General features: G+C 40.5%; 1 protein-coding gene across 2 annotated transcripts in view; it reads left to right on the forward strand.

Moving 5' to 3' along the window:
* The window catches only part of LOC142200510 (cadherin-9-like), a 180,514-nt gene that overhangs the window by 64,003 nt on the left and 92,820 nt on the right, over positions 1–23,691 (forward strand). For both annotated transcript variants that reach the window (XM_075270934.1, XM_075270935.1), the window contains one exon: positions 16,781–17,075. In XM_075270934.1, the coding sequence (XP_075127035.1) occupies positions 16,781–17,075 (295 nt within the window). The remainder of the gene's footprint in view (positions 1–16,780; positions 17,076–23,691) is intronic.

Here is a 23,691-nt window from a genome sequence, read left to right on the forward strand (position 1 = left end):
TCCTCGGCGCATTCCTTGAAAAAACTCCACACCTTCGAGAAACGTGCCCTCGAGGTGGGAGTTTTTCGGGGCTGGGTACGAACTGGAACATCTTGGGAGATTCCGGGTGTGGCCTGGCTTCGCCTAAGCTGCTGACCTCTGCCTCTGCCTCTAGCTACCCTTTTTGGTGCTGCACTTGCCTCAACATCCACACTACTTTCCCCGCTTGACATCCCCCCTGTCCAGGTCGGGTCAGTGTCCTCATCATCCACCACTTCCTCTTCCAACTCCTGTCTCATCTCCTCCTCCCGCACAATGCGCCGGTCAACTGGATGCCCTGACGGCAACTGCGTCACATCATCGTCGATGAGGGTGGGTTGCTGGTCATCCACCACCAAATCGAACGGAGATGGAGGAGACTCTAGTGTTTGAGCATCTGGACACAGATGCTCCTCTGTTAGGTTCGTGGAATCGTGACGTGGAGAGGCAGGTTGAGGGACAATGAAAGGAGCGGAGAACAGCTCTGGGGAGCAGGGACAGTTGGGGTTATTGTTCTGTGAAGCTTGGGAATTTTGGGAGGAAGGAGGACAAGACTGTTGGGTAATAGGAGGAGAGGAGGCAGAGTCTGACTGGCTGCTGGACAATGTGCTGTGAGCGTTCTCTGACAGCCATTGCAAGACCTGTTCCTGGTTCTCGGGCCTACTAAGGTTTGTACCCTGCAGTTTAGTTAATGTGGCAAGCAACCCTGGCACTGTGGAGTGGCACAATGCTTGCTGCCCCACAGGAGGAGGCACGGGACGCCCTGTGGCTTCACTGCTACCTTGCTCCCCAGAACCATTCCCCCGACCTCGCCCAAGGCCTCGTCCACGTCCCTTTCCGGGAGCCTTGCGCATTTTGAATTCCCAGTTAGAAATTGGCACTATATACCAGTAACAAAAATTGTGGGTGCACGTAACCCCAATATATTCTTTGAATTCCCAGTCAGACAATGGCACTATATACCAGTAGCAAGAAATGAGGGTATTTATAACCCCAATATATTCTTTGAATTACCAGTCAGAAACTGGCACTATATGGCAGTAGCAAGAAATGAGGGTATTTATAACCCCAATATATTCTTTGAATTCCCAGTCAGACAATGGCACTGTATACCAGTAGTAAAAATTGTGGGTGCACGTAACCCCAATATATTCTTTGAATTACCAGTCAGAAACTGGCACTATATGGCAGTAGCAAGAAATGAGGGTATTTGTAACCCCAATATATTCTTTGAATTACCAGTCAGAAACTGGAACTATATGGCAGTAGCAAGAAATGAGGGTATTTGTAACCCCAATATATTCTTTGAATTCCCAGTCAGAAACTGGCACTGTATACCAGTAGTAAAAATTGTGGGTGCACGTAACCCCAATATATTCTTTGAATTCCCAGTCAGACAATGGCACTATATACCAGTAGCAAGAAATGAGGGTATTTATAACCCCAATATATTCTTTGAATTACCAGTCAGAAACTGGCACTATATGGCAGTAGCAAGAAATGAGGGTATTTGTAACCCCAATATATTCTTTGAATTCCCAGTCAGAAACTGGCACTGTATACCAGTAGTAAAAATTGTGGGTGCACGTAACCCCAATATATTCTTTGAATTACCAGTCAGAAACTGGCACTATATGGCAGTAGCAAGAAATGAGGGTATTTGTAACCCCAATATATTCTTTGAATTCCCAGTCAGAAACTGGCACTGTATACCAGTAGTAAAAATTGTGGGTGCACGTAACCCCAATATATTCTTTGAATTCCCAGTCAGACAATGGCACTATATACCAGTAGCAAGAAATGAGGGTATTTATAACCCCAATATATTCTTTGAATTCCCAGTCAGACAATGGCACTGTATACCAGTAGTAAAAATTGTGGGTGCACGTAACCCCAATATATTCTTTGAATTCCCAGTCAGAAACTGGCACTATATGGCAGTAGCAAGAAATGAGGGTATTTATAACCCCAATATATTCTTTGAATTCCCAGTCAGACAATGGCACTGTATACCAGTAGTAAAAATTGTGGGTGCACGTAACCCCAATATATTCTTTGAATTACCAGTCAGAAACTGGCACTATATGGCAGTAGCAAGAAATGAGGGTATTTGTAACCCCAATATATTCTTTGAATTCCCAGTCAGAAACTGGCACTGTATACCAGTAGTAAAAATTGTGGGTGCACGTAACCCCAATATATTCTTTGAATTCCCAGTCAGACAATGGCACTATATACCAGTAGCAAGAAATGAGGGTATTTATAACCCCAATATATTCTTTGAATTACCAGTCAGAAACTGGCACTATATGGCAGTAGCAAGAAATGAGGGTATTTGTAACCCCAATATATTCTTTGAATTCCCAGTCAGAAACTGGCACTGTATACCAGTAGTAAAAATTGTGGGTGCACGTAACCCCAATATATTCTTTGAATTACCAGTCAGAAACTGGCACTATATGGCAGTAGCAAGAAATGAGGGTATTTGTAACCCCAATATATTCTTTGAATTCCCAGTCAGAAACTGGCACTGTATACCAGTAGTAAAAATTGTGGGTGCACGTAACCCCAATATATTCTTTGAATTCCCAGTCAGACAATGGCACTATATACCAGTAGCAAGAAATGAGGGTATTTATAACCCCAATATATTCTTTGAATTACCAGTCAGAAACTGGCACTATATGGCAGTAGCAAGAAATGAGGGTATTTGTAACCCCAATATATTCTTTGAATTCCCAGTCAGAAACTGGCACTGTATACCAGTAGTAAAAATTGTGGGTGCACGTAACCCCAATATATTCTTTGAATTACCAGTCAGAAACTGGCACTATATGGCAGTAGCAAGAAATGAGGGTATTTGTAACCCCAATATATTCTTTGAATTCCCAGTCAGAAACTGGCACTGTATACCAGTAGTAAAAATTGTGGGTGCACGTAACCCCAATATATTCTTTGAATTCCCAGTCAGACAATGGCACTATATACCAGTAGCAAGAAATGAGGGTATTTATAACCCCAATATATTCTTTGAATTACCAGTCAGAAACTGGCACTATATGGCAGTAGCAAGAAATGAGGGTATTTGTAACCCCAATATATTCTTTGAATTCCCAGTCAGAAACTGGCACTGTATACCAGTAGTAAAAATTGTGGGTGCACGTAACCCCAATATATTCTTTGAATTACCAGTCAGAAACTGGCACTATATGGCAGTAGCAAGAAATGAGGGTATTTGTAACCCCAATATATTCTTTGAATTCCCAGTCAGAAACTGGCACTGTATACCAGTAGTAAAAATTGTGGGTGCACGTAACCCCAATATATTCTTTGAATTCCCAGTCAGACAATGGCACTATATACCAGTAGCAAGAAATGAGGGTATTTATAACCCCAATATATTCTTTGAATTCCCAGTCAGACAATGGCACTGTATACCAGTAGTAAAAATTGTGGGTGCACGTAACCCCAATATATTCTTTGAATTCCCAGTCAGAAACTGGCACTATATGGCAGTAGCAAGAAATGAGGGTATTTATAACCCCAATATATTCTTTGAATTCCCAGTCAGAAACTGGCACTGTATACCAGTAGTAAAAATTGTGGGTGCACGTAACCCCAATATATTCTTTGAATTCCCAGTCAGACAATGGCACTATATACCAGTAGCAAGAAATGAGGGTATTTATAACCCCAATATATTCTTTGAATTACCAGTCAGAAACTGGCACTATATGGCAGTAGCAAGAAATGAGGGTATTTGTAACCCCAATATATTCTTTGAATTCCCAGTCAGAAACTGGCACTGTATACCAGTAGTAAAAATTGTGGGTGCACGTAACCCCAATATATTCTTTGAATTACCAGTCAGAAACTGGCACTATATGGCAGTAGCAAGAAATGAGGGTATTTGTAACCCCAATATATTATTTGAATTCCCAGTCAGAAACTGGCACTGTATACCAGTAGTAAAAATTGTGGGTGCACGTAACCCCAATATATTCTTTGAATTCCCAGTCAGACAATGGCACTATATACCAGTAGCAAGAAATGAGGGTATTTATAACCCCAATATATTCTTTGAATTACCAGTCAGAAACTGGCACTATATGGCAGTAGCAAGAAATGAGGGTATTTGTAACCCCAATATATTCTTTGAATTCCCAGTCAGAAACTGGCACTGTATACCAGTAGTAAAAATTGTGGGTGCACGTAACCCCAATATATTCTTTGAATTACCAGTCAGAAACTGGCACTATATGGCAGTAGCAAGAAATGAGGGTATTTGTAACCCCAATATATTCTTTGAATTCCCAGTCAGAAACTGGCACTGTATACCAGTAGTAAAAATTGTGGGTGCACGTAACCCAAATATATTCTTTGAATTCCCAGTCAGACAATGGCACTATATACCAGTAGCAAGAAATGAGGGTATTTATAACCCCAATATATTCTTTGAATTCCCAGTCAGACAATGGCACTGTATACCAGTAGTAAAAATTGTGGGTGCACGTAACCCCAATATATTCTTTGAATTCCCAGTCAGAAACTGGCACTATATGGCAGTAGCAAGAAATGAGGGTATTTATAACCCCAATATATTCTTTGAATTCCCAGTCAGACAATGGCACTGTATACCAGTAGTAAAAATTGTGGGTGCACGTAACCCCAATATATTCTTTGAATTACCAGTCAGAAACTGGCACTATATGGCAGTAGCAAGAAATGAGGGTATTTGTAACCCCAATATATTCTTTGAATTCCCAGTCAGAAACTGGCACTGTATACCAGTAGTAAAAATTGTGGGTGCACGTAACCCCAATATATTCTTTGAATTCCCAGTCAGACAATGGCACTATATACCAGTAGCAAGAAATGAGGGTATTTATAACCCCAATATATTCTTTGAATTACCAGTCAGAAACTGGCACTATATGGCAGTAGCAAGAAATGAGGGTATTTGTAACCCCAATATATTCTTTGAATTCCCAGTCAGAAACTGGCACTGTATACCAGTAGTAAAAATTGTGGGTGCACGTAACCCCAATATATTCTTTGAATTACCAGTCAGAAACTGGCACTATATGGCAGTAGCAAGAAATGAGGGTATTTGTAACCCCAATATATTCTTTGAATTCCCAGTCAGAAACTGGCACTGTATACCAGTAGTAAAAATTGTGGGTGCACGTAACCCCAATATATTCTTTGAATTCCCAGTCAGACAATGGCACTATATACCAGTAGCAAGAAATGAGGGTATTTATAACCCCAATATATTCTTTGAATTACCAGTCAGAAACTGGCACTATATGGCAGTAGCAAGAAATGAGGGTATTTGTAACCCCAATATATTCTTTGAATTCCCAGTCAGAAACTGGCACTGTATACCAGTAGTAAAAATTGTGGGTGCACGTAACCCCAATATATTCTTTGAATTACCAGTCAGAAACTGGCACTATATGGCAGTAGCAAGAAATGAGGGTATTTGTAACCCCAATATATTCTTTGAATTCCCAGTCAGAAACTGGCACTGTATACCAGTAGTAAAAATTGTGGGTGCACGTAACCCCAATATATTCTTTGAATTCCCAGTCAGACAATGGCACTATATACCAGTAGCAAGAAATGAGGGTATTTATAACCCCAATATATTCTTTGAATTCCCAGTCAGACAATGGCACTGTATACCAGTAGTAAAAATTGTGGGTGCACGTAACCCCAATATATTCTTTGAATTCCCAGTCAGAAACTGGCACTATATGGCAGTAGCAAGAAATGAGGGTATTTATAACCCCAATATATTCTTTGAATTCCCAGTCAGACAATGGCACTGTATACCAGTAGTAAAAATTGTGGGTGCACGTAACCCCAATATATTCTTTGAATTACCAGTCAGAAACTGGCACTATATGGCAGTAGCAAGAAATGAGGGTATTTGTAACCCCAATATATTCTTTGAATTCCCAGTCAGAAACTGGCACTGTATACCAGTAGTAAAAATTGTGGGTGCACGTAACCCCAATATATTCTTTGAATTCCCAGTCAGACAATGGCACTATATACCAGTAGCAAGAAATGAGGGTATTTATAACCCCAATATATTCTTTGAATTACCAGTCAGAAACTGGCACTATATGGCAGTAGCAAGAAATGAGGGTATTTATAACCCCAATATATTCTTTGAATTCCCAGTCAGACAATGGCACTATATGGCAGTAGCAAAAATAGTGGGTGTATATAGCCCCAATTCTATTGCTAGGGGACTTGCAGGGTATTTCTGGGGTGAAGGTGGGGGGGGGCACACCGTTGGAACGGGTATCGGGGGTATATATCGGGTATACGGGAATACACTGACAGTGTATTCCATTCAGGATCCTGGGAAAGCTGGGTTGCGGCGATTGAGCCCGTCAGTGCCACGTTACACTGACAAGCTTCTCCCTGGAATTTAGCTCTTACAAGAGCTGTTGTGGTTGTCTTCTCCTTCCTATCCTAGCCTGTCCCTGCCTACCCAGAATCTTAAGCCCTAGCTAGCTGGACGGAAACCTCCGTCCTCGGTGAATTGCAAGCTCAGAATGACGCGAACCTGGGCGGCGCTGTTCTTTTAAATTAGAGGTCACATGTTTTCGGCAGCCAATGGGTTTTGCCTACTTTTCTCAACGTCACCGGTGTCGTAGTTCCTGTCCCACCTACCCTGCGCTGTTATTGGAGCAAAAAAGGCGCCAGGGAAGGTGGGAGGGGAATCGATTAATGGCGCACTTTACCACGCGGTGTTCGATTCGATTCGAACATGCCGAACAGCCTAATATCCGATCGAACATGAGTTCGATAGAACACTGTTCGCTCATCTCTAGTAAATAATAAACAGTGTTACTTTCTTCTCCCGGGTTTATCTGGCCTCTTCTGATCACATAGGTGTCATAAATCAGGTCTCAGTGGTCACATCGGCGTCATGACACAAAATGTTATGTGGGTTACGCTGCTATTTTGTTATATAATTATCTTAACAGATTGTTGACAACCATATTCACAATTATGTAACTGTAACAAAAATGAATTCACAATGGGTGACATAATCAATTGCTAACTTAGAAGGCATTCACAGACAGGAATGGTCAATGAAAAAAGAAAATATAAAACATAACTACAAGTAAAGTCTCAGACATGCTCAGATAGCCACAAACGGGTGGATATTTGTCCACTCAGATAACTGTATACAACCAAGTATCAAAGGCCAAACTGTAGTGACCCCCTTAGGGAGGGTTCACATGGTGTAACATGCCGCGTGATGTGGCACGTAGACGCCACGTGACCTTTTGCGGGCCGTTCACGCTCCCATTGATTTCAATGGGAGCGGGGATCGTATGCGCCGCACTATTTTGCGGCCGTGATTTAGCGGCCGCAAATCACGGCCGCAAAATAGCGCGGCGCATACGATCCCCGCTCCCATTGAAATCAATGGGAGCGTGAACGGTCCGCAAAAGGTCACGCGGCGTCTATGTGCCACATCACGCGGCACGTTACACCGTGTAAACCCTCCCTTAGAGTCATCTAAGTAAGTAACCACTTCTATAGCAGTAACTCTGTTATGATATACGTGTGTCTAGTTGTTATAAAAAAGGTGCATCGGACTAGTCTCTTACTGGAGACCACTGACAGATAAGAAGCTAACCATTCACATAGACTGACCATTGGTTATTGAGTACCAGAAACCAGTAACTGCAGTTTTCATTGAATAATTTTCACTATCATCATCTACACTGAATTACCAATCCATCTACTTATATTTCTCCTGACGAACCCTCTCCCTCCAAAGCGGGTAACGTGTTGAGCTGGGTGTTTATTGGTGGCATCCAAGTTCTCCCATGAACCAAGTGAGGATATAACCAGTATATTGAGGGAATACCTTCTGAATACTCTTAGGTGGCATTTTCTGTCTCCCATTTATCTGGGGAGTGTGACTTGAGTTTTGCATAACTGAGTACATTCATTTATTTTCTTTGGGTGCAATATCTGGGATTACACCACCTATCTCAACCCTCCCACCACACTTTGTAATTCCTTCTCATCTACTGGGTCACTATGCAGCTACCCCAGTGGTATACACCAGATGGACTTAATACTAACTATTATTAAACAACGCACATTACTCCAGGAGTTTATCAGAACTGAGGCTAGAGCATCAAGTTATATACATATCAGAAGTAAAAAAAAAGCTCCACATACTACACTTGTCTGACAGCAGCAAAATATTGATCTTCTTGTGAAAATTATTTTATGGTGGCACTTAGTTAATGAAAATATTTTTTGATTGACAGACATTTTTTCATTTCTCAGAAAAGTATTATACATTCCTCACTTGTGATTTGTTATATTGTAAAATGTAAACTTTATTAATGTTCATGTTTAGTGCAACTTTTTTTTTTTTTATACCAAAATCCAGTTATTGTGGCTTCAATAATGGTCTAAACAGATGCACTTATTTCATTCCTTTTCTGAAAAAAGACCCCCATAGGTGACATTCTAAAAATGTGATCTCTGATTGGGGAGAGGGGAATTAATAACATTAACAAAATTTCATGTTACTCATTCTCCTGGTGTCAGCTACTGGTTGGGGGAGGATCTGTGCTTTCGTACTCCTATCCCTGTGTCCCATCAGCTCATACTCTATATTGGTACTCAAAGATGATAAATTAAGGAGTGTTGTACAGGTATCTGCCTGGATCCAGTGATAGCTATGTCGTTTGGGAAGGAGTTTTTTTCCCCTGAAATGGGGCAATTGGCATGAGCCTCATGGTTTTATTTTGTCATCTTCTGGATCAACACTGTAGGGGATTGTAGGGTTATAGGTTGGAATTGATGGACTGATGTCTACATCCAACCTCATCTACTATGTAACTATATTAGTTTCAGCTACTACTATCACTGCACTGTTAGGGGCCTGCATCACAGCTCAGAATCATTGCTGAGCAGTGAGAAATGCCCTTCTTTACAGTACAAGACTACAGAAGTGTATGTCAGGAAGACATTCCTCATTTAGCTATTTCAATAAGTTGTAAGGGTGCATTCACACTGAGTAAACGCTAGCTTATTTTGTAGAGTAAAATTACACTTGTAAATTTTGCTATTCCATTGACTTCAATGACATTTTACAGGCGTATTTTTACAGGCGTATTTTTACAGGTGTATTTTTTACAGGCGTATTTTTACACTTGTAAAAAAATATCATTGAAGTCAATGGGATAGCAAAATTTACAAGTGTAATTTTACTCTACAAAATAAGCTAGCGTTTACTCAGTGTGAATGCACCCTAAGGCTGGTACCTTTGGCATTGATATCAGTAGACAAAATTAATGTCACAGATAGGGCCACTTTCACCGTAAGTGCAATGGTTGCGGGTGTCCCTCAGCCACCCCAGATCAAGCGGGACAGTCTGAAATTTTGGGTGATTTCCCGCTCTAGCGGGGGTGGCAGACAGTAAGTAGCTATTAGTTATTAGCTACATGCTCGATTATTCAACCTTCGGCTGATAATGTCTGTGGCAGGGAATCGTAATAAGCGCCAAGCCGCAGACGTTACAGTCGGAGCCTGCGGGTCAATGTAAAATTGGTGGCTAAGAAGGGCAAGGGAAAGTAAGTTATGGGGGTGTATTGCAGGGCCCATACATACATTTCCCTACATAAATACATACAATACATCTTCACTGTTTCTCGCGCCAGAACTGATAGACCTTATGATGAGACAACTTGTTGGCTCTAATATTTTACCTGGAAGTCCAACTCTTAGCTTTTGAATAGTTCGATGGACTTCAGTTTGTATTCTTCCAACCATCATGGCACACATCTGATGCAGTTTCGCAATTTTCTTGGCTGAGAGATTGCTATTGATAAGCTGGATGATGGTGCTTCTCTTTTCTTAAGAAAACTTCTTCATGGCAGATCTTTGATTTCAACAAGTAATCCTTCGCCTGGGAATCATCCTAATATAACACACTGAGCTATTAGGGAATGGGAAAACATGTTGTAATTTATAACATAGTATACAGGAGCAAAACAGTAACAATGCAGTTAGGGTCCATTCACACAGAGTTTTTTGGCAAGGATTTTGGAGAGGAAAAAAATCAGTTTCAGGAATTTGGAAATGTTTTTTTCCTCCAGCACAGTGTATGGAAAAAAGAGCTAACGGTTTTTCCATGTGGTTTTTATCAATTCCATGCCCAAATCCGCGCCCAAATCTGTGATATGGATTTTCTGTCTCCCGTTGACTGCATTGGTTTTTGCAGGCGAAATCCGCCTGAAGGAAGCTTTTTTTTCCGCTAGCGGGAAAAAAAAGCTAGCGGAACCCATAGAACTCTATGGGGAGGCGTTTTTTTCCACGTGGATATTGACACGGATTCAGTGTCAAAATCCTCGGCAAAAAACTCAATGTGAATGGACCCTTACATGACAAGAATCTGTAAAACTAATCACATGCTAAATAATTGCAAGTCACATGTATGTATGAGATAGCCAAGATGATTGTCTATAAAATGTAGAAGTCTCATGTTCAGTAGATGGTGAGGTATGGAGCCGTAAAGCCAAAAGTTCGAAACATGGTTACACATAGTGTAATAGACTTTTTTAAAAAAAAAAATTAAGATTTTTATATTTCTATATATGGGATGCTGTAGGCGTGTTTTTTTTTTTTTGCTGGTGGAGGTATACTTTTTATGTATACCAATTTGGGGAATGTTTATTGTTTTGATCACTTTTTATGTGATCATATGTAAAATGTAAAGCACCATGGTGCTATATAAATAAATAAATAAATAATAATAATAATAATAATAATAATAATAATAATAATTATAGATGAGTGAACGGCGTTCGATCAAATTGATATTTGATCGAATATCAGGCCGTTCGAGGTGTTCGATTCCAATCGAACACCAGGTGGCAAACTCACCAAAAACTTGATTCCCCTCCCACCTTCCTTGGCACGTTCTTTGCACCAATAACAGTGCAGGGGAGGTGGGACAGGAAATATGACAACGTAGGCAGTGAAAAAAAATCGGAAAAAGGAATTGGCGGCCGGAAACAGATAACCTCCAATTTATACGAATGGTGGATTTACCATTCGACTAATTTGGGACTGTGAACTATATGAATGTGATTGGCCGAATGCCCGTACACTGGCCAATCAATGCTGGTCAATGTATTTCTATAGCGAGATATAGCAGAGCCCATGCGGTTAGCCAGACACCGGAGATGAAAGAGCTCTGCACTACACCCAACCATCCCTCCAGCTACTCCTCCTGTACTAACACGACTAGCTCAGCTGGCTATTCCTTAGTACTGCTAACACGCTCAGCTCGGCTATTCCTTAGTGTAATAGCCGGGCTAAGCGTGTTAGTAGTACTAAGGAATAGCCAAGCTGAGCGTGTTAGTCTGCTGCATATCTGCCAGCTCTCCTACATCTACACACTCAGCTGGCTATTCCTTAGTACTACTGACACGCTCGGCTCGGCTATTCCTTAGTGCATTACTCACATGGAGGCCTTCTCATAGGTAATGAAAAAATATTTTTGTATCATGACAATCCTGGTTTGTATGTACACTCTATTCAAGACCATGTTTAAATTGATGTAACTGGCTTAAATTCATAGACATTGTATTATGTCTGTTACACTCACCGGCCACTTTATTAGGTACACCATGCTAGTAACGGGTTGGACCCCCTTTTGCCTTCAGAACTGCCTCAATTCTTCGTGACATAGATTCAACAAGGTGCTGGAAGCATTCCTCAGAGATTTTGGTCCATATTGACATGATGGCATCACACAGTTGCCGCAGATTTGTCGGCTGCACATCCATGATGCGAATCTCCCGTTCCACCACATCCCAAAGATGCTCTATTGGATTGAGATCTGGTGACTGTGGAGGCCATTGGAGTACAGTGAACTCATTGTCATGTTCAAGAAACCAGTCTGAGATGATTCCAGCTTTATGACATGGCGCATTATCCTGCTAAAGTAGCCATCAGATGTTGGGTACATTGTGGTCATAAAGGGATGGACATGGTCAGCAACAATACTCAGGTAGGCTTTGGCGTTGCAACGATGCTCAATTGGTACCAAGGGGCCCAAAGAGTGCCAAGAAAATATTCCCCACACCATGACACCACCACCACCAGCCTGAACCGTTGATACAAGGCAGGATGGATTCATGCTTTCATGTTGTTGACGCCAAATTCTGACCCTACCATCCGAATGTTGCAGCAGAAATCGAGACTCATCAGACCAGGCAACGTTTTTCCAATCTTCAATTGTCCAATTTCGATGAGCTTGTGCAAATTGTAGCCTCAGTTTCCTGTTCTTAGCTGAAAAGAGTGGCACCCGGTGTGGTCTTCTGCTGCTGTAGCCCATCTGCCTCAAAGTTCGACGTACTGTGCGTTCAGAGATGCTCTTCTGGCTACCTTGGTTGTAACAGGTGGCTATTTGAGTCACTGTTGCCTTTCTATCAGCTCGAACCAGTCTGGCCATTCTCCTCTGACCTCTGGCATCAACAACGCATTTCTGCCCACAGAACTGCCGCTCACTGGATGTTTTTTCCTTTTCGGACCAGTCTCTGTAAACCCTAGAGATGGTTGTGCGTGAAAATCCCAGTAGATCAGCAGTTTCTGAAATACTCAGACCAGCCCTTCTGGCACCAACAACCATGCCACGTTCAAAGGCACTCAAATCACCTTTCTTCCCCATACTGATGCTCGGTTTGAACTGCAGGAGATTGTCTTGACCATGTCTACATGCCTAAATGCACTGAGTTGCCGCCATGTGATTGGCTGATTAGAAATTAAGTGTTAACGAGCAGTTGGACAGGTGTACCTAATAAAGTGGCCGGTGAGTGTATATATATGTAATTAGAGTGACATCTACAGGTTTTCATACAGTATTACAGCAAACCTCCATGTTAAGTATGGTTTGTACTATAACCTGCATTACTTTTTTATACTTTTAAACTTGTTGAATTTAATAAAGTATAATTATTTTTTACAAAGACTTTTGTGGCAGCTCGCTTTTTTAAGCATAGTATTAATGTTCATAGAGCCACACAGGCTGTCCACAGGAGGACAAAATCTGATATCACTAGCTACTTCTGACATATGAGCCACCTCGTGTCATACACAAATAATGGAGGAGATCACAGTGCAGCCTCCAAGACTGTATTTTTTTTTGTTCTCTTCAATTGAGAGCATACACTGTCTACCAATAAGTATTGTAAGCCGATGGCCGACAAAATAATGGAGGGGGTGTAAATCTCGCCCAGACTATTCAGGTGGGCAAGATGAGAGAAAGTCCAGGAATGACTTGTTCTCAGCAGACAGCTTTTGTCTGCTGAGCATTTTGTTACATGCTCAGTATTGGGATGGATTTTTTAGGAATGGCAGGTAGGATTGGCAGTGGGACCTATCATTCCACACCCCCTCCAGTGCACACATTGTCCTCACATTGTCCACACTGTGGAATGGCCTTATCAATGAAGTTTAAAAGGTCAGCTCCAGCAGCAAGACTTTGGACAGAGCTGGGCCCCAGGGCCAGCTGGAAGGTCACACTGTTGGAGCTATGTCTTGTACCATTCAATTTTGCTATTGAATCTGCTATTGTAGGTGCGGTAACCTATTTATGTGTGTAGTTAGAGCCTACCCGGGCAAGTATTTATTTGTATTGTTTTTTTTTTTTTGTTTGTTTTTCTCTCTTTTGTTGTTGCTGCACTGTTTCTTGTGGAGTAAAAATAAAACTCTACCTTTTTGGACTAAAAATCTGAACTTGTGTGTCTATGACACCCCACCTAGCAACCTCAGACCCTGACAGTATTTAGAGATCTGTGGTAAAATAGAAAAACAACATTTATTCATATTCAATAGTTGGTAGAGCCTCCACGATTGGCAATTACAACCATCTAGGGCATGCTTTCCACAAGTCTTTGTATGATGGCTAGTGGTATTTTATTCCATTCGGTTTGGAGAAGACAGATAAGTTCTTTCACCGATTTTGGATGGCTGCTGCACCTCTTAGTTCAGCGATCCAATTTGATATGGTTCAAGGCTCTGGGTAGTCCAGTCCAGTCGGTTAACCTGATTGTCACTGTACCAAGCCATGATAGACCTCGCTACATGACAGCTGGCATTGTCATCCTGGAAGTTACATTGGTCTGACCCATAGAACCGCCATAATGTAGGAAGCACACTGTTATCTAAAATAGTGCAATAGATGTCAGCATTGAGTTTACCATACACTGGGACCAAGGCGTGATGTACATCATGACTGCAGATATCTTCATTTGCATTGGTGTCCAAATACTTATTAGTAGACAGTGTATGTAAAGAGTAGGATAATTCCATTGCCACCAGCACCAGTGATAGTACAATCCCATGTAATGGATTCATATCAAGGCAAAGAGAACGAGAAATATAAATGTCAAGATTAAATCAGATCAGGAGAAGCTGGTTTGTAGGGATATGTGTGCAGAATGTGTGAAAAAAGCTTAGAAAGTGACAGTCAGGTGAGGGGTACAGAGAGGGAAAAAGTGATTTGCCCAGAGTGGTTCTTTAATTGGTACAGACTCTTTAACTTCATATAACTTGGGAAGAATATGCAAATCTGTCTTCCATTATGTAATTAAGAAGACAGTGCCTCAGTCATGCTACCCACAAGGGGGGGGTCCCTTTAACATTGTGTCCGACCTTCCCAGAGGCTTTTGCTGCAATGATGTGGGATTTTACCAAGTCAGTCTCTCTCTATTTGGATCTCTTCAGCTCGACGCAGAGAAGACTAACTTGTCAGAGGTGAGAGGCTTCTAGATAGGGTTAAGGGGATATCGTCACTCCTTAGGGAGAGACCATCATGTAGGTGTGTGGAGTCTTAATAAGCCATTTGCGCTACACTGTGAGGGATCATGGGAAGAATATGCAAATCTGTCTTCCATGATGAAAATAGGAAGACAGTGCCTCAGTCATGCTGCCCACAAGGGTGAGCTCGCTTTACCATCATGCCCATCCTTCCCAGAGGCCTTTGCTACAATGATGTGGGATTTTACCAAGTCGGCCTCTCAATCGAGGACAGCTGTTTCAATCTATTTGGATCTCTTCATCCCGGCGCTGAGAAGACTAACTTGTCAGAGGTGAGAGGCTTCTAGACAGGGTTAAGGGGATATTGTCACTCCTTAGGGAGAGACCACCATTTACATCACAAAAGACAGATTTGCATATTCTTACAATGATCCCTCACAGTGGTGCGCAAAAGGCTTAATAAGACTGCACACACCTACATGGTGGTCTCCTCGGCTGAGAGACTGACTTGGTAAAATCCCACATCATTGCAGCAAAGGCTTCTGTGAAGGTCGGGCATGATGTTAAAGGGAGCTCCCCTTGTGGGCAGCATGACTGAGGCACTGTCCTCCTATTTACATCATGGAAGACAGATTTGCATATTCTTCTCATGATCCCTCACAGTGGAGCACAAATGGCTTAAAGAGCACCTTTCACCATTTTGCCCATAGGCAGTTCTATATACTGCCGGAAAGCTGACAGTGCGCTGAGTTCAGCGCACTGTCGGCTTTCCCGATCTGTGCCCTGTGTGAAGAGCTTACGGTCCGGTACCATAGCTCTTCTATGGTCAGAAGGGCGTTTCTGACAGTCAGTCAGAGACGTCCTTCTTCACAGCACAGCCTATCGCACAGTGCTGTGAGAGCCGGGAGGAACGCCCCTCCATCTGCTCGCAGTACTCGTCCATAGACGAGCATTATCAGGGAGGGAGGGGGCGTTCCTCCCGGCTCTCACAGAACAGCGCGATCGGCTGTGCTGTGAAGAAGGACGTCTCTGACTGTCAGAAGCGCCCTTCTGACCATAGAAGAACTCAGCGCAGTGTCAGCTTTCCGGCAGTATATAGAACTGCCTGTGGGCAAAATGGTGAAAGGTCCTCTTTAATAAGCCTCCACACACCTACATGGTGGTCTCTCCCTAAGGAGTGACAATATCCCCTTAACCCTTTATATAACTTGTGACATTGAGAAGTCCACTATTGGTGAAGGTCTGAAATTTTAACACTTATTCATTTGATTTTTTTTTTTTTTTATTTTCTTTCTGCATTTGCATGTGTAAACCCTGTACCATGATTTTAACAAATTTTATTCACATGTTGCAGATACAAATTTAAACATTATTTCTGTAGATTTTCACCATGGATTTCATCATATAAGATGAATCCATAGCAAATTCAACAACTGAACAGATATTGCTGTTGATTCATCATGGAATTTGCAGCTCAAATGGAATTTTTCAAGTGCATGTGAATGTATACTGTTTCTCAAAAGGATAGATTAATGTAATCAAAACGTAAAAGGGAGTGTGTCAGTAACTTGGTCATGAGCCTAATGTAAGTATCCTTGGATTCTACAGTTTCTAAATATGCCACTGCGAGCCATCTCCATTTTCATGTAAAGTAACATTTTATTCATATGCAAATGAAGTGAAAGTCATTTGTCCTGGAATTTAGCTAAGATCAAAGACAGGTCAAGCTAACACAGACCAAAAAGACTTGTATATCATCTACATATGAATAAAACAGTAATTTCCAAAGCAGAACATTTGGAAACTGTAGAATGATCTCTATAAAGTATTGTGATTAGGTTTATAATGAATTTATTACTGACAGACTCCCTTTAAGGTTAATTTTTGGAGTCATTTCAAACAGTTAATATTACCCTTATTTTTTTCTATTTCTTTCCAGTTGTTCACAGATCAAGACAATGGAGAAGGAAATTTAAAGTATATTTTATCAGGAGATGGCGCTGGTAGTGTTTTTATTATAGATGAAAATACCGGAGACATAAAAGCTGCAAAGAGATTGGACAGAGAAGAAAAGTCAGTATATGTTCTTCGTGCTAAAGCAATAGACAAAAAAACAGGAAAACAAGTTGAACCAGAATCAGAGTTTATAATTAAAATTCATGACATCAATGATAACGAACCAAAATTTAACCAAGATGTTTATACTGCAACTGTCCCTGAAAGGTCAGAAGTCGGTAAGTAAAATTACTATCATATATATGTTTTCAAGGTGAATATTTATTAATTTTTCAGAAAAAAAAATGGATACATGAATATGAACAACACACCTCCACAAATAACCAGTAACAAAATGTAAAGAAGCACCTAAGACGTAATAGAATAGTTGTCATACAGAAATCCAATAACAGGGTGAGAAACATAAAGTGAGAAGATGTGAGGAAGGAATGAAGTGTGGAAGGGGAGAAGAACGGAAGGTGGGGGAAAGAAACAGCTTAGGCATCCTTTTGCTATATCTGTAACAACATACAGAGAGTTTTGCATAGTCATATTAACATTCAAAACCAGGAATATCAATAGGAGTATTCCTAAATAGATTCAGGGAGCCCACATATTAGAAAAGGGGCGAAGTTCGTTGTTTCTGATTGTAAACATCCTTATATGTATACAATGTTCAGTCGTGATATCAATAAAAGAAAGGCAAGTTGGGGTGCAATGAGATCTCCACCTCCAAACCACTGGTATATTTTCAGAAAGCAACAACTGTGCCACCATTGGTCTATATTTAAGAGAGTATTCATCAAGCCCAAGATGTAGGCCTCCATGCTGGCCACACTGAGCGTTTTTTATATCTAAAATTGAATGTTTTCCAATTTTTGAATATGGATAAATAAAAGCTAAGTTTTATGCAAACTAAGGAGATGCGTGCTGGATGTTTACTTCTACTAGTTGAACCACACCCTGGGCTGAAGGGCAACAAAATCTCCGTGCATCCAACTCAAGCTTTCAGGTGAAGTTCTTCAATACACGTAAGAATTTATACACCCAGTGTTGGATATTGGAACAAGAAGGTGAGCTGACTTCAAATTTTCGACAAGGATATATAACCATGTATTTCAGCTGTTGTCTTGCTTACTTCAAACTGTTCTTTTGCACATTTTTGAATCTGTAGTGCACCTGGATGAATTAATTGATTACGGGATCTTTCTTTTTACGATCTAGTAACTTTGCCATAAGAATTATATTATTTAAATCGGAAACCATACATTATTCTTATGAGTCTCAGCATGGCTTTGCTGGAGGGAAATTCTGAAAATGCACGCAATGAGAGATTAAAGGAAGTTTTTAATGATCCTCGAACTGGAGAATCTGGAACTATTACACAGGATTGCCGAGGTCTCCTTTCTAAATTGTTTAACTCTTTACAACAAGAGACTAAGGTGTGGTGGGACTGTGAGTCTTTGAAATCGTACACAGATAAAAACATGGTACCAAGAGGCTTACGGTTAAATAAATTCCCGACAACCATCTACAATGAAAAATTTAAAAGTGAATGGGAGAATGCTCTCACAGAGTGCTCCTTAAATTTAATGAAAATTATAATCAAATATGAGGAAGAGAAACTGATTATACTGAAGGAAGAAATAAAAAACATCAAACAGGATCTCTGTAAATATAAAGATAAACCGGAGTTTGATACTGGTTACACTAAAATTCAGGATAAAATAAAATCTTTAGAAGAAGACATCATCAAAATAAAGAAAAATAAGTTTCAAAGAGATAAGGAGGACTTTGAGTCGGGGGAAATTTACAGATGGAATAAACATACTTCCTCCACACCGAAATCGATTCTTAAATTCCATCACAATCACAGAAACAAGAAACGTAAATTTCAACAAACAAAAAGGAGAGTATCCTTTAGTTCTACAGACAAGGACACGGATTTCTCGGATAATGACAATATCTCTCATGATTCTCACAGTTTTTTACAAGCGGAGGATGTCAACAAACACAAACACAGAGACATGATCTCAGAGAAATCAATGGACAGGACAATGGACACAAAAAGGAAGAAGGGAAACGCAAATCGCACAGAGGAGGTCGCAAGCACAAGCGGAAATCCGCGTTATTTCACGCGGAAATATCGGAATTAGAGGATGTGTCCCTTGATCGGGGACAGGGGATGTCCTTTCTTGAGGAAAAAGAGGATAGGAAAGTCATACCCTCAAGTTTAGATGTGTCAAATGAACATAATGTATTAAATTTATCTGATGTAATGCTTTCAACTGAAGATATTAGTCTGTTATCGCATGGTCTGAATTTTGTGCCTAATAACAGGTTTAATCTTTTTACTACTTTGATGGATTTAAACAAATTTATCAGACTATTAGCAATAAGAAAACATTTTATTGAAGCATCAGATGATTATTCCTTTCTAATTAATAGGTCTCACATTAATGAGTATGAGAATTTACAGTTTAGGGAACAATGTTGTCTCCTTGAACTACAAGAATTAGATGGAAACTTTTCGAAAACATGTGATGTGGTGGACATGAAAATGAGGGTGAAAAATCCACAATTTTATCCCTCATCTTCCAGAGCCCCTATTCTTGAACAGTTTCGTTTGACTGTGGAAAGGGACTTAACAAAATTGCAGGAGACCCCTACCATGTATAGAGATAATTTGAGCAAAAAAGAGAGAGCAGCACTTGATCTTTTAGAGAAAAATGACAGATTAACCATTCGTATGGCGGATAAGGGAGGAAAAATAGTTGTCCTTAATAAGGATGACTATCTAAAATCAATCCTCAATATTTTGGAGGACACATCCACATACAAAAAATTGTCAAATGATCCCACTAATCAATTTGCTATGTCCCTCCACAAACTTGTCATCTATGGTGAACAATTAGGAGTTTTCTCTGGTAAAGAGGCGAAGTATCTCATGAATGAAAATCCAGTAATGCCAATTATGCATGGTTTACCTAAAATTCACAAATGGGTTTTCCCCCCTCCACTCAGACCCATAGTGTCAGGTATAGGGTCTCTAAATGAGAGATTGTGTGACTGGGTTGATCGAATTCTCCAGCCTTTAGTGGTACGTACGCCTGGCTATATTCGTGACTCAAAGGAGATACTGAGAATTTTTGATGGGTTTGAGTGGAGGGGGGAATACCAATGGTTGACATGTGATGTGTCGGCCTTGTATCCTTCTATACCACATGATGTGGCATTGCTTGCATTGGGATATCACCTTAAAAAACATTCTACTTTTTCAGCAGAAATTTGTCAATATGTTATAGATGTGGTGGAGTATCTTCTCCATCACAATTTCTTTATGTTTGATGACAGTTTCTATCTGCAGGTTCGGGGGGTACCAATGGGGGCGAGGTTCTCGCCCTCTTTGGCCAACCTGGTGATGTCGTGGTGGGAAAGTAATAGTATCTTCCATGCCAGTAACCCCTTTCGTAATCACATACACTGGTATGGAAGATATATTGATGATTTGCTGATTGTATGGGAAGGTGGTCTAGATCAAATACAGGATTTCGTCAATTACATCAACAGTAACCATCTTAATTTAAGGTTTACACACAATGTCAGTTTGAATACCACAAATTTTTTAGACATTACTTTAACAGGAGATGATGAAACAAAAAGTGTAAAAACACGTCTATATCGCAAGGAAACCTCAGGTAACGCATTGCTACATTTTAAAAGTTCTCATCCGGAACATACAAAACGTTCCCTACCAGTCGGAGAGTTAATTCGATTGAGAAGAGCTTGTAGTGATCACGGAATTTATATCTCTCAGATGGAGACCATGTGTGAGCGATTTAAGGAGAGGAATTATTCACAGTGGTCCATTAATAGAGCCAAACAGATAGTTAATAAAATGGACAGAAAATCTTTATTAACAACCAATAAAAATAAACATAAAAATAGAAATTTAAATAAAAACAGGTTACATTTTTCTACCAGGTATAGTGCAGATTACAAACAAGTTGTGAAAGTGATCAAAAATAATCTAGGAATTCTTAACCAGGATGAAACTTTTAAGAACATAGTCTCGGAGGGGATTAATTTTATACCCAAAAAAGGCAAAACTTTGGGCAATTATCTTTCTCCAAGCCTGGTTCTAAGTAACAAAAACCCCATTTCTGATACTTGGTTGCATATAAAAGGTTTTTACAGATGTGGTACCAACAGATGCCAGGTCTGTAAATATGTACATAAAGATTCTAATTTTACTAACTCTGCGGGAACTAAGAATTATAAAATTGATAGGTACATGAATTGTACCACAGATCATGTGGTATATATGATATCCTGTACCACTTGCAACTTGCATTATATTGGTAGCACAATAAGACCGCTTAAACTGAGAATATCAGAACATGTACATTCCATTCTGAATGAGAATTCGACAAAAATCACAGGGGTAACAAGACATTTTAGAGACACTCATAAAGGAGATGTAGAATCATTCACATTTAAAGCAATAGAGAAGGTTATAAAGCCCAAAAGAGGTGGCAATTGGGACCTTTTGGTACGGGAAAGAGAAGCCTTTTGGATTCTTAAACTGGGAACAAGGATACCTACAGGTATGAATCACAGAAGTGACCTATCTTACATTTATAAATACTAATAATAGGCAGGGCCCTGATTATGTGTCCTTTTGTCTCTTGTTTAATCTAATACTGTACATCATGTCCTTTCATCTTCTGTGGTATTGATAATGTTGCAGTGGTGAAGGCACGCTAATATTATAGAAGTATGTGAAATACCAACACGTTACTTACCTTTAAGATAGAATGTCACGTGGTTGGATCCGGTCTCTTTGGTGTGTATTCACACATGTCTCAGTGGGATTGTATGTGTGTTACTGTTATGTACGGCTTCTCCTCTGTCAAGTTATGTTCGGTCACATAGGTTGTTTGTGTCTTCTTTTGTGTCCTTTGTCCTTTGGTTCTTTTTCCCATACAGTTGTATCAAGCACCTGATAGGTTCATTATGTCAGGTGATACGGGAGGGATCTAGAAACCATATTGTCCATCTTTGTTGAGGGCAGTATTTGACCAGACTTTGTAGGTTTCACCAGGACTATATACATATGTCTATATTTATATTTATATCTATCAGTGTTTGCAGAATATCCTGCCATGTAAATAGGTATTTACAATTGAGAATTTTATATATGTACATGCATTTTTTATGCTATTTACTTCCTTTTTTCCAAGCGGTTAGGTATGTGTTTTAATTAGCGCAGGTGTGCATGTGTAGGTCTCCATTATTTATGGAGACATTCATTCACACAGAGTCAGGCTATGAGTAAGGAGCTGACCTAGAGGCTCCGAAACGCGTCAGCCGGACGCTGCCCGCTTTCCCTCCATGCTGGCCACACTGAGCGTTTTTTATATCTAAAGTTGAATGTTTTCCAATTTTTGAATATGGATAAATAAAAGCTAAGTTTTATGCAAACTAAGGAGATGCGTGCTGGATGTTTACTTCTACAAGATGTAGGAGGGCTAGAGGAGTGTTAGTAGTAACATCAATATCAGTCAACTGTAGGAGTACTCGGAGGATGTCTGTACAAAAATTTGACAAGTATGGGTAGCTCTAAAATATATGGTATAATAAGTGAATATGCCCTATATCCCCAATTTCTCCAGCATAAGTTAGAGGTTCCAAGAAAAAATTGCACCAGTTTCATGGTAGTAAAATACCACCTTGTAAGCAATTTAAAGTGACTTTTGACCAAAGTGGCGGAGTGTGAAGATTTAATCTCCCATTGGGGCCCCTGGGGCCTAGAAAAGCAATGATTGAGATTCCTTTCCTAGTTAAACAATTGTTCCTTTTTAGTGTTTTCTGTGTCTTCCAGGAAGGTAGCATAAACACACTTAGTACTAAACACAGAAACCTTAACTTCATTAAAAATATAGTCATAGAGTATGGTAGGAAGGGAGATTTCATGTCTAGGGAGGCTTTGAGTGTATGTCTGCAGTTGGAGTTAAGCAAGGAACTCGCTAGAAGGAATATCATAATTAGCTACAGGAGGGGAAGGATTATTGACCCATTGCATATATCTGACTGTGTGGATTCCCCTTCTTTTCCACTCAAGCAGGGAAATATTGAGAATAAGTGTCTGGTACCAGTAAAGTAGAATTCGATTTTTGGCCAAATAGATTCAGCAAAATAGGAACACCATACTCTAATATCATTAGGTTTGATGGCTTTGTTGTAAATAAAGAGATTAGGGAGACCAATCCTCTTTTTTGTTTGGCCCTGTATAAAACAGAGGCTGCTACCTTCAGCCTCTTGTCATTCCAAATGAAGGCAGGGATCTGATTCTGACATATGGATATGAAAGCATCTGGTACATGGACAGGTAAGGTTCGAATATAATATTTTTTTGGTAACACCATCATTTTATATTGAGTAACACAACGCCTGGTAGCCTCTGTCTTCTGCATAAGGGAAGTTCAGATAAGAGAGGTCAAAAGGGGGCCAAAATGAACATCAGTGGATAGCAAAGTTGTATACCCAATAGGGTATGGAGTACTCCCACTAAAGGGTAATTTCAGGGATATTTGAGCTTTAAGGGTCAATTCACATGTGAACCGACCGCGCGGGTTTTGACACAGAGAGAGCCCGCCTGCCACGACCATGAGCCGACAAAGGAGGGTGCTGCCGCTAGGCAGAAACCGCGGCCCAGCGCGCTGCGGATTCCGCCTGAAGATAGGACATGTCGCTTCTTTTCGCCGCTAGCAGAAAAAAAGAAGCCCGGCGGTCATAGAAGCGAAATCCGCTGTCAAAATCCGCCCCTTTGCCACCGTGTGAACGAGCCCTAAG

This window comes from Leptodactylus fuscus, chromosome 4 (genome assembly GCF_031893055.1).
Source record: "Leptodactylus fuscus isolate aLepFus1 chromosome 4, aLepFus1.hap2, whole genome shotgun sequence".
NCBI classification, from domain to species: Eukaryota; Metazoa; Chordata; class Amphibia; order Anura; family Leptodactylidae; genus Leptodactylus; species Leptodactylus fuscus.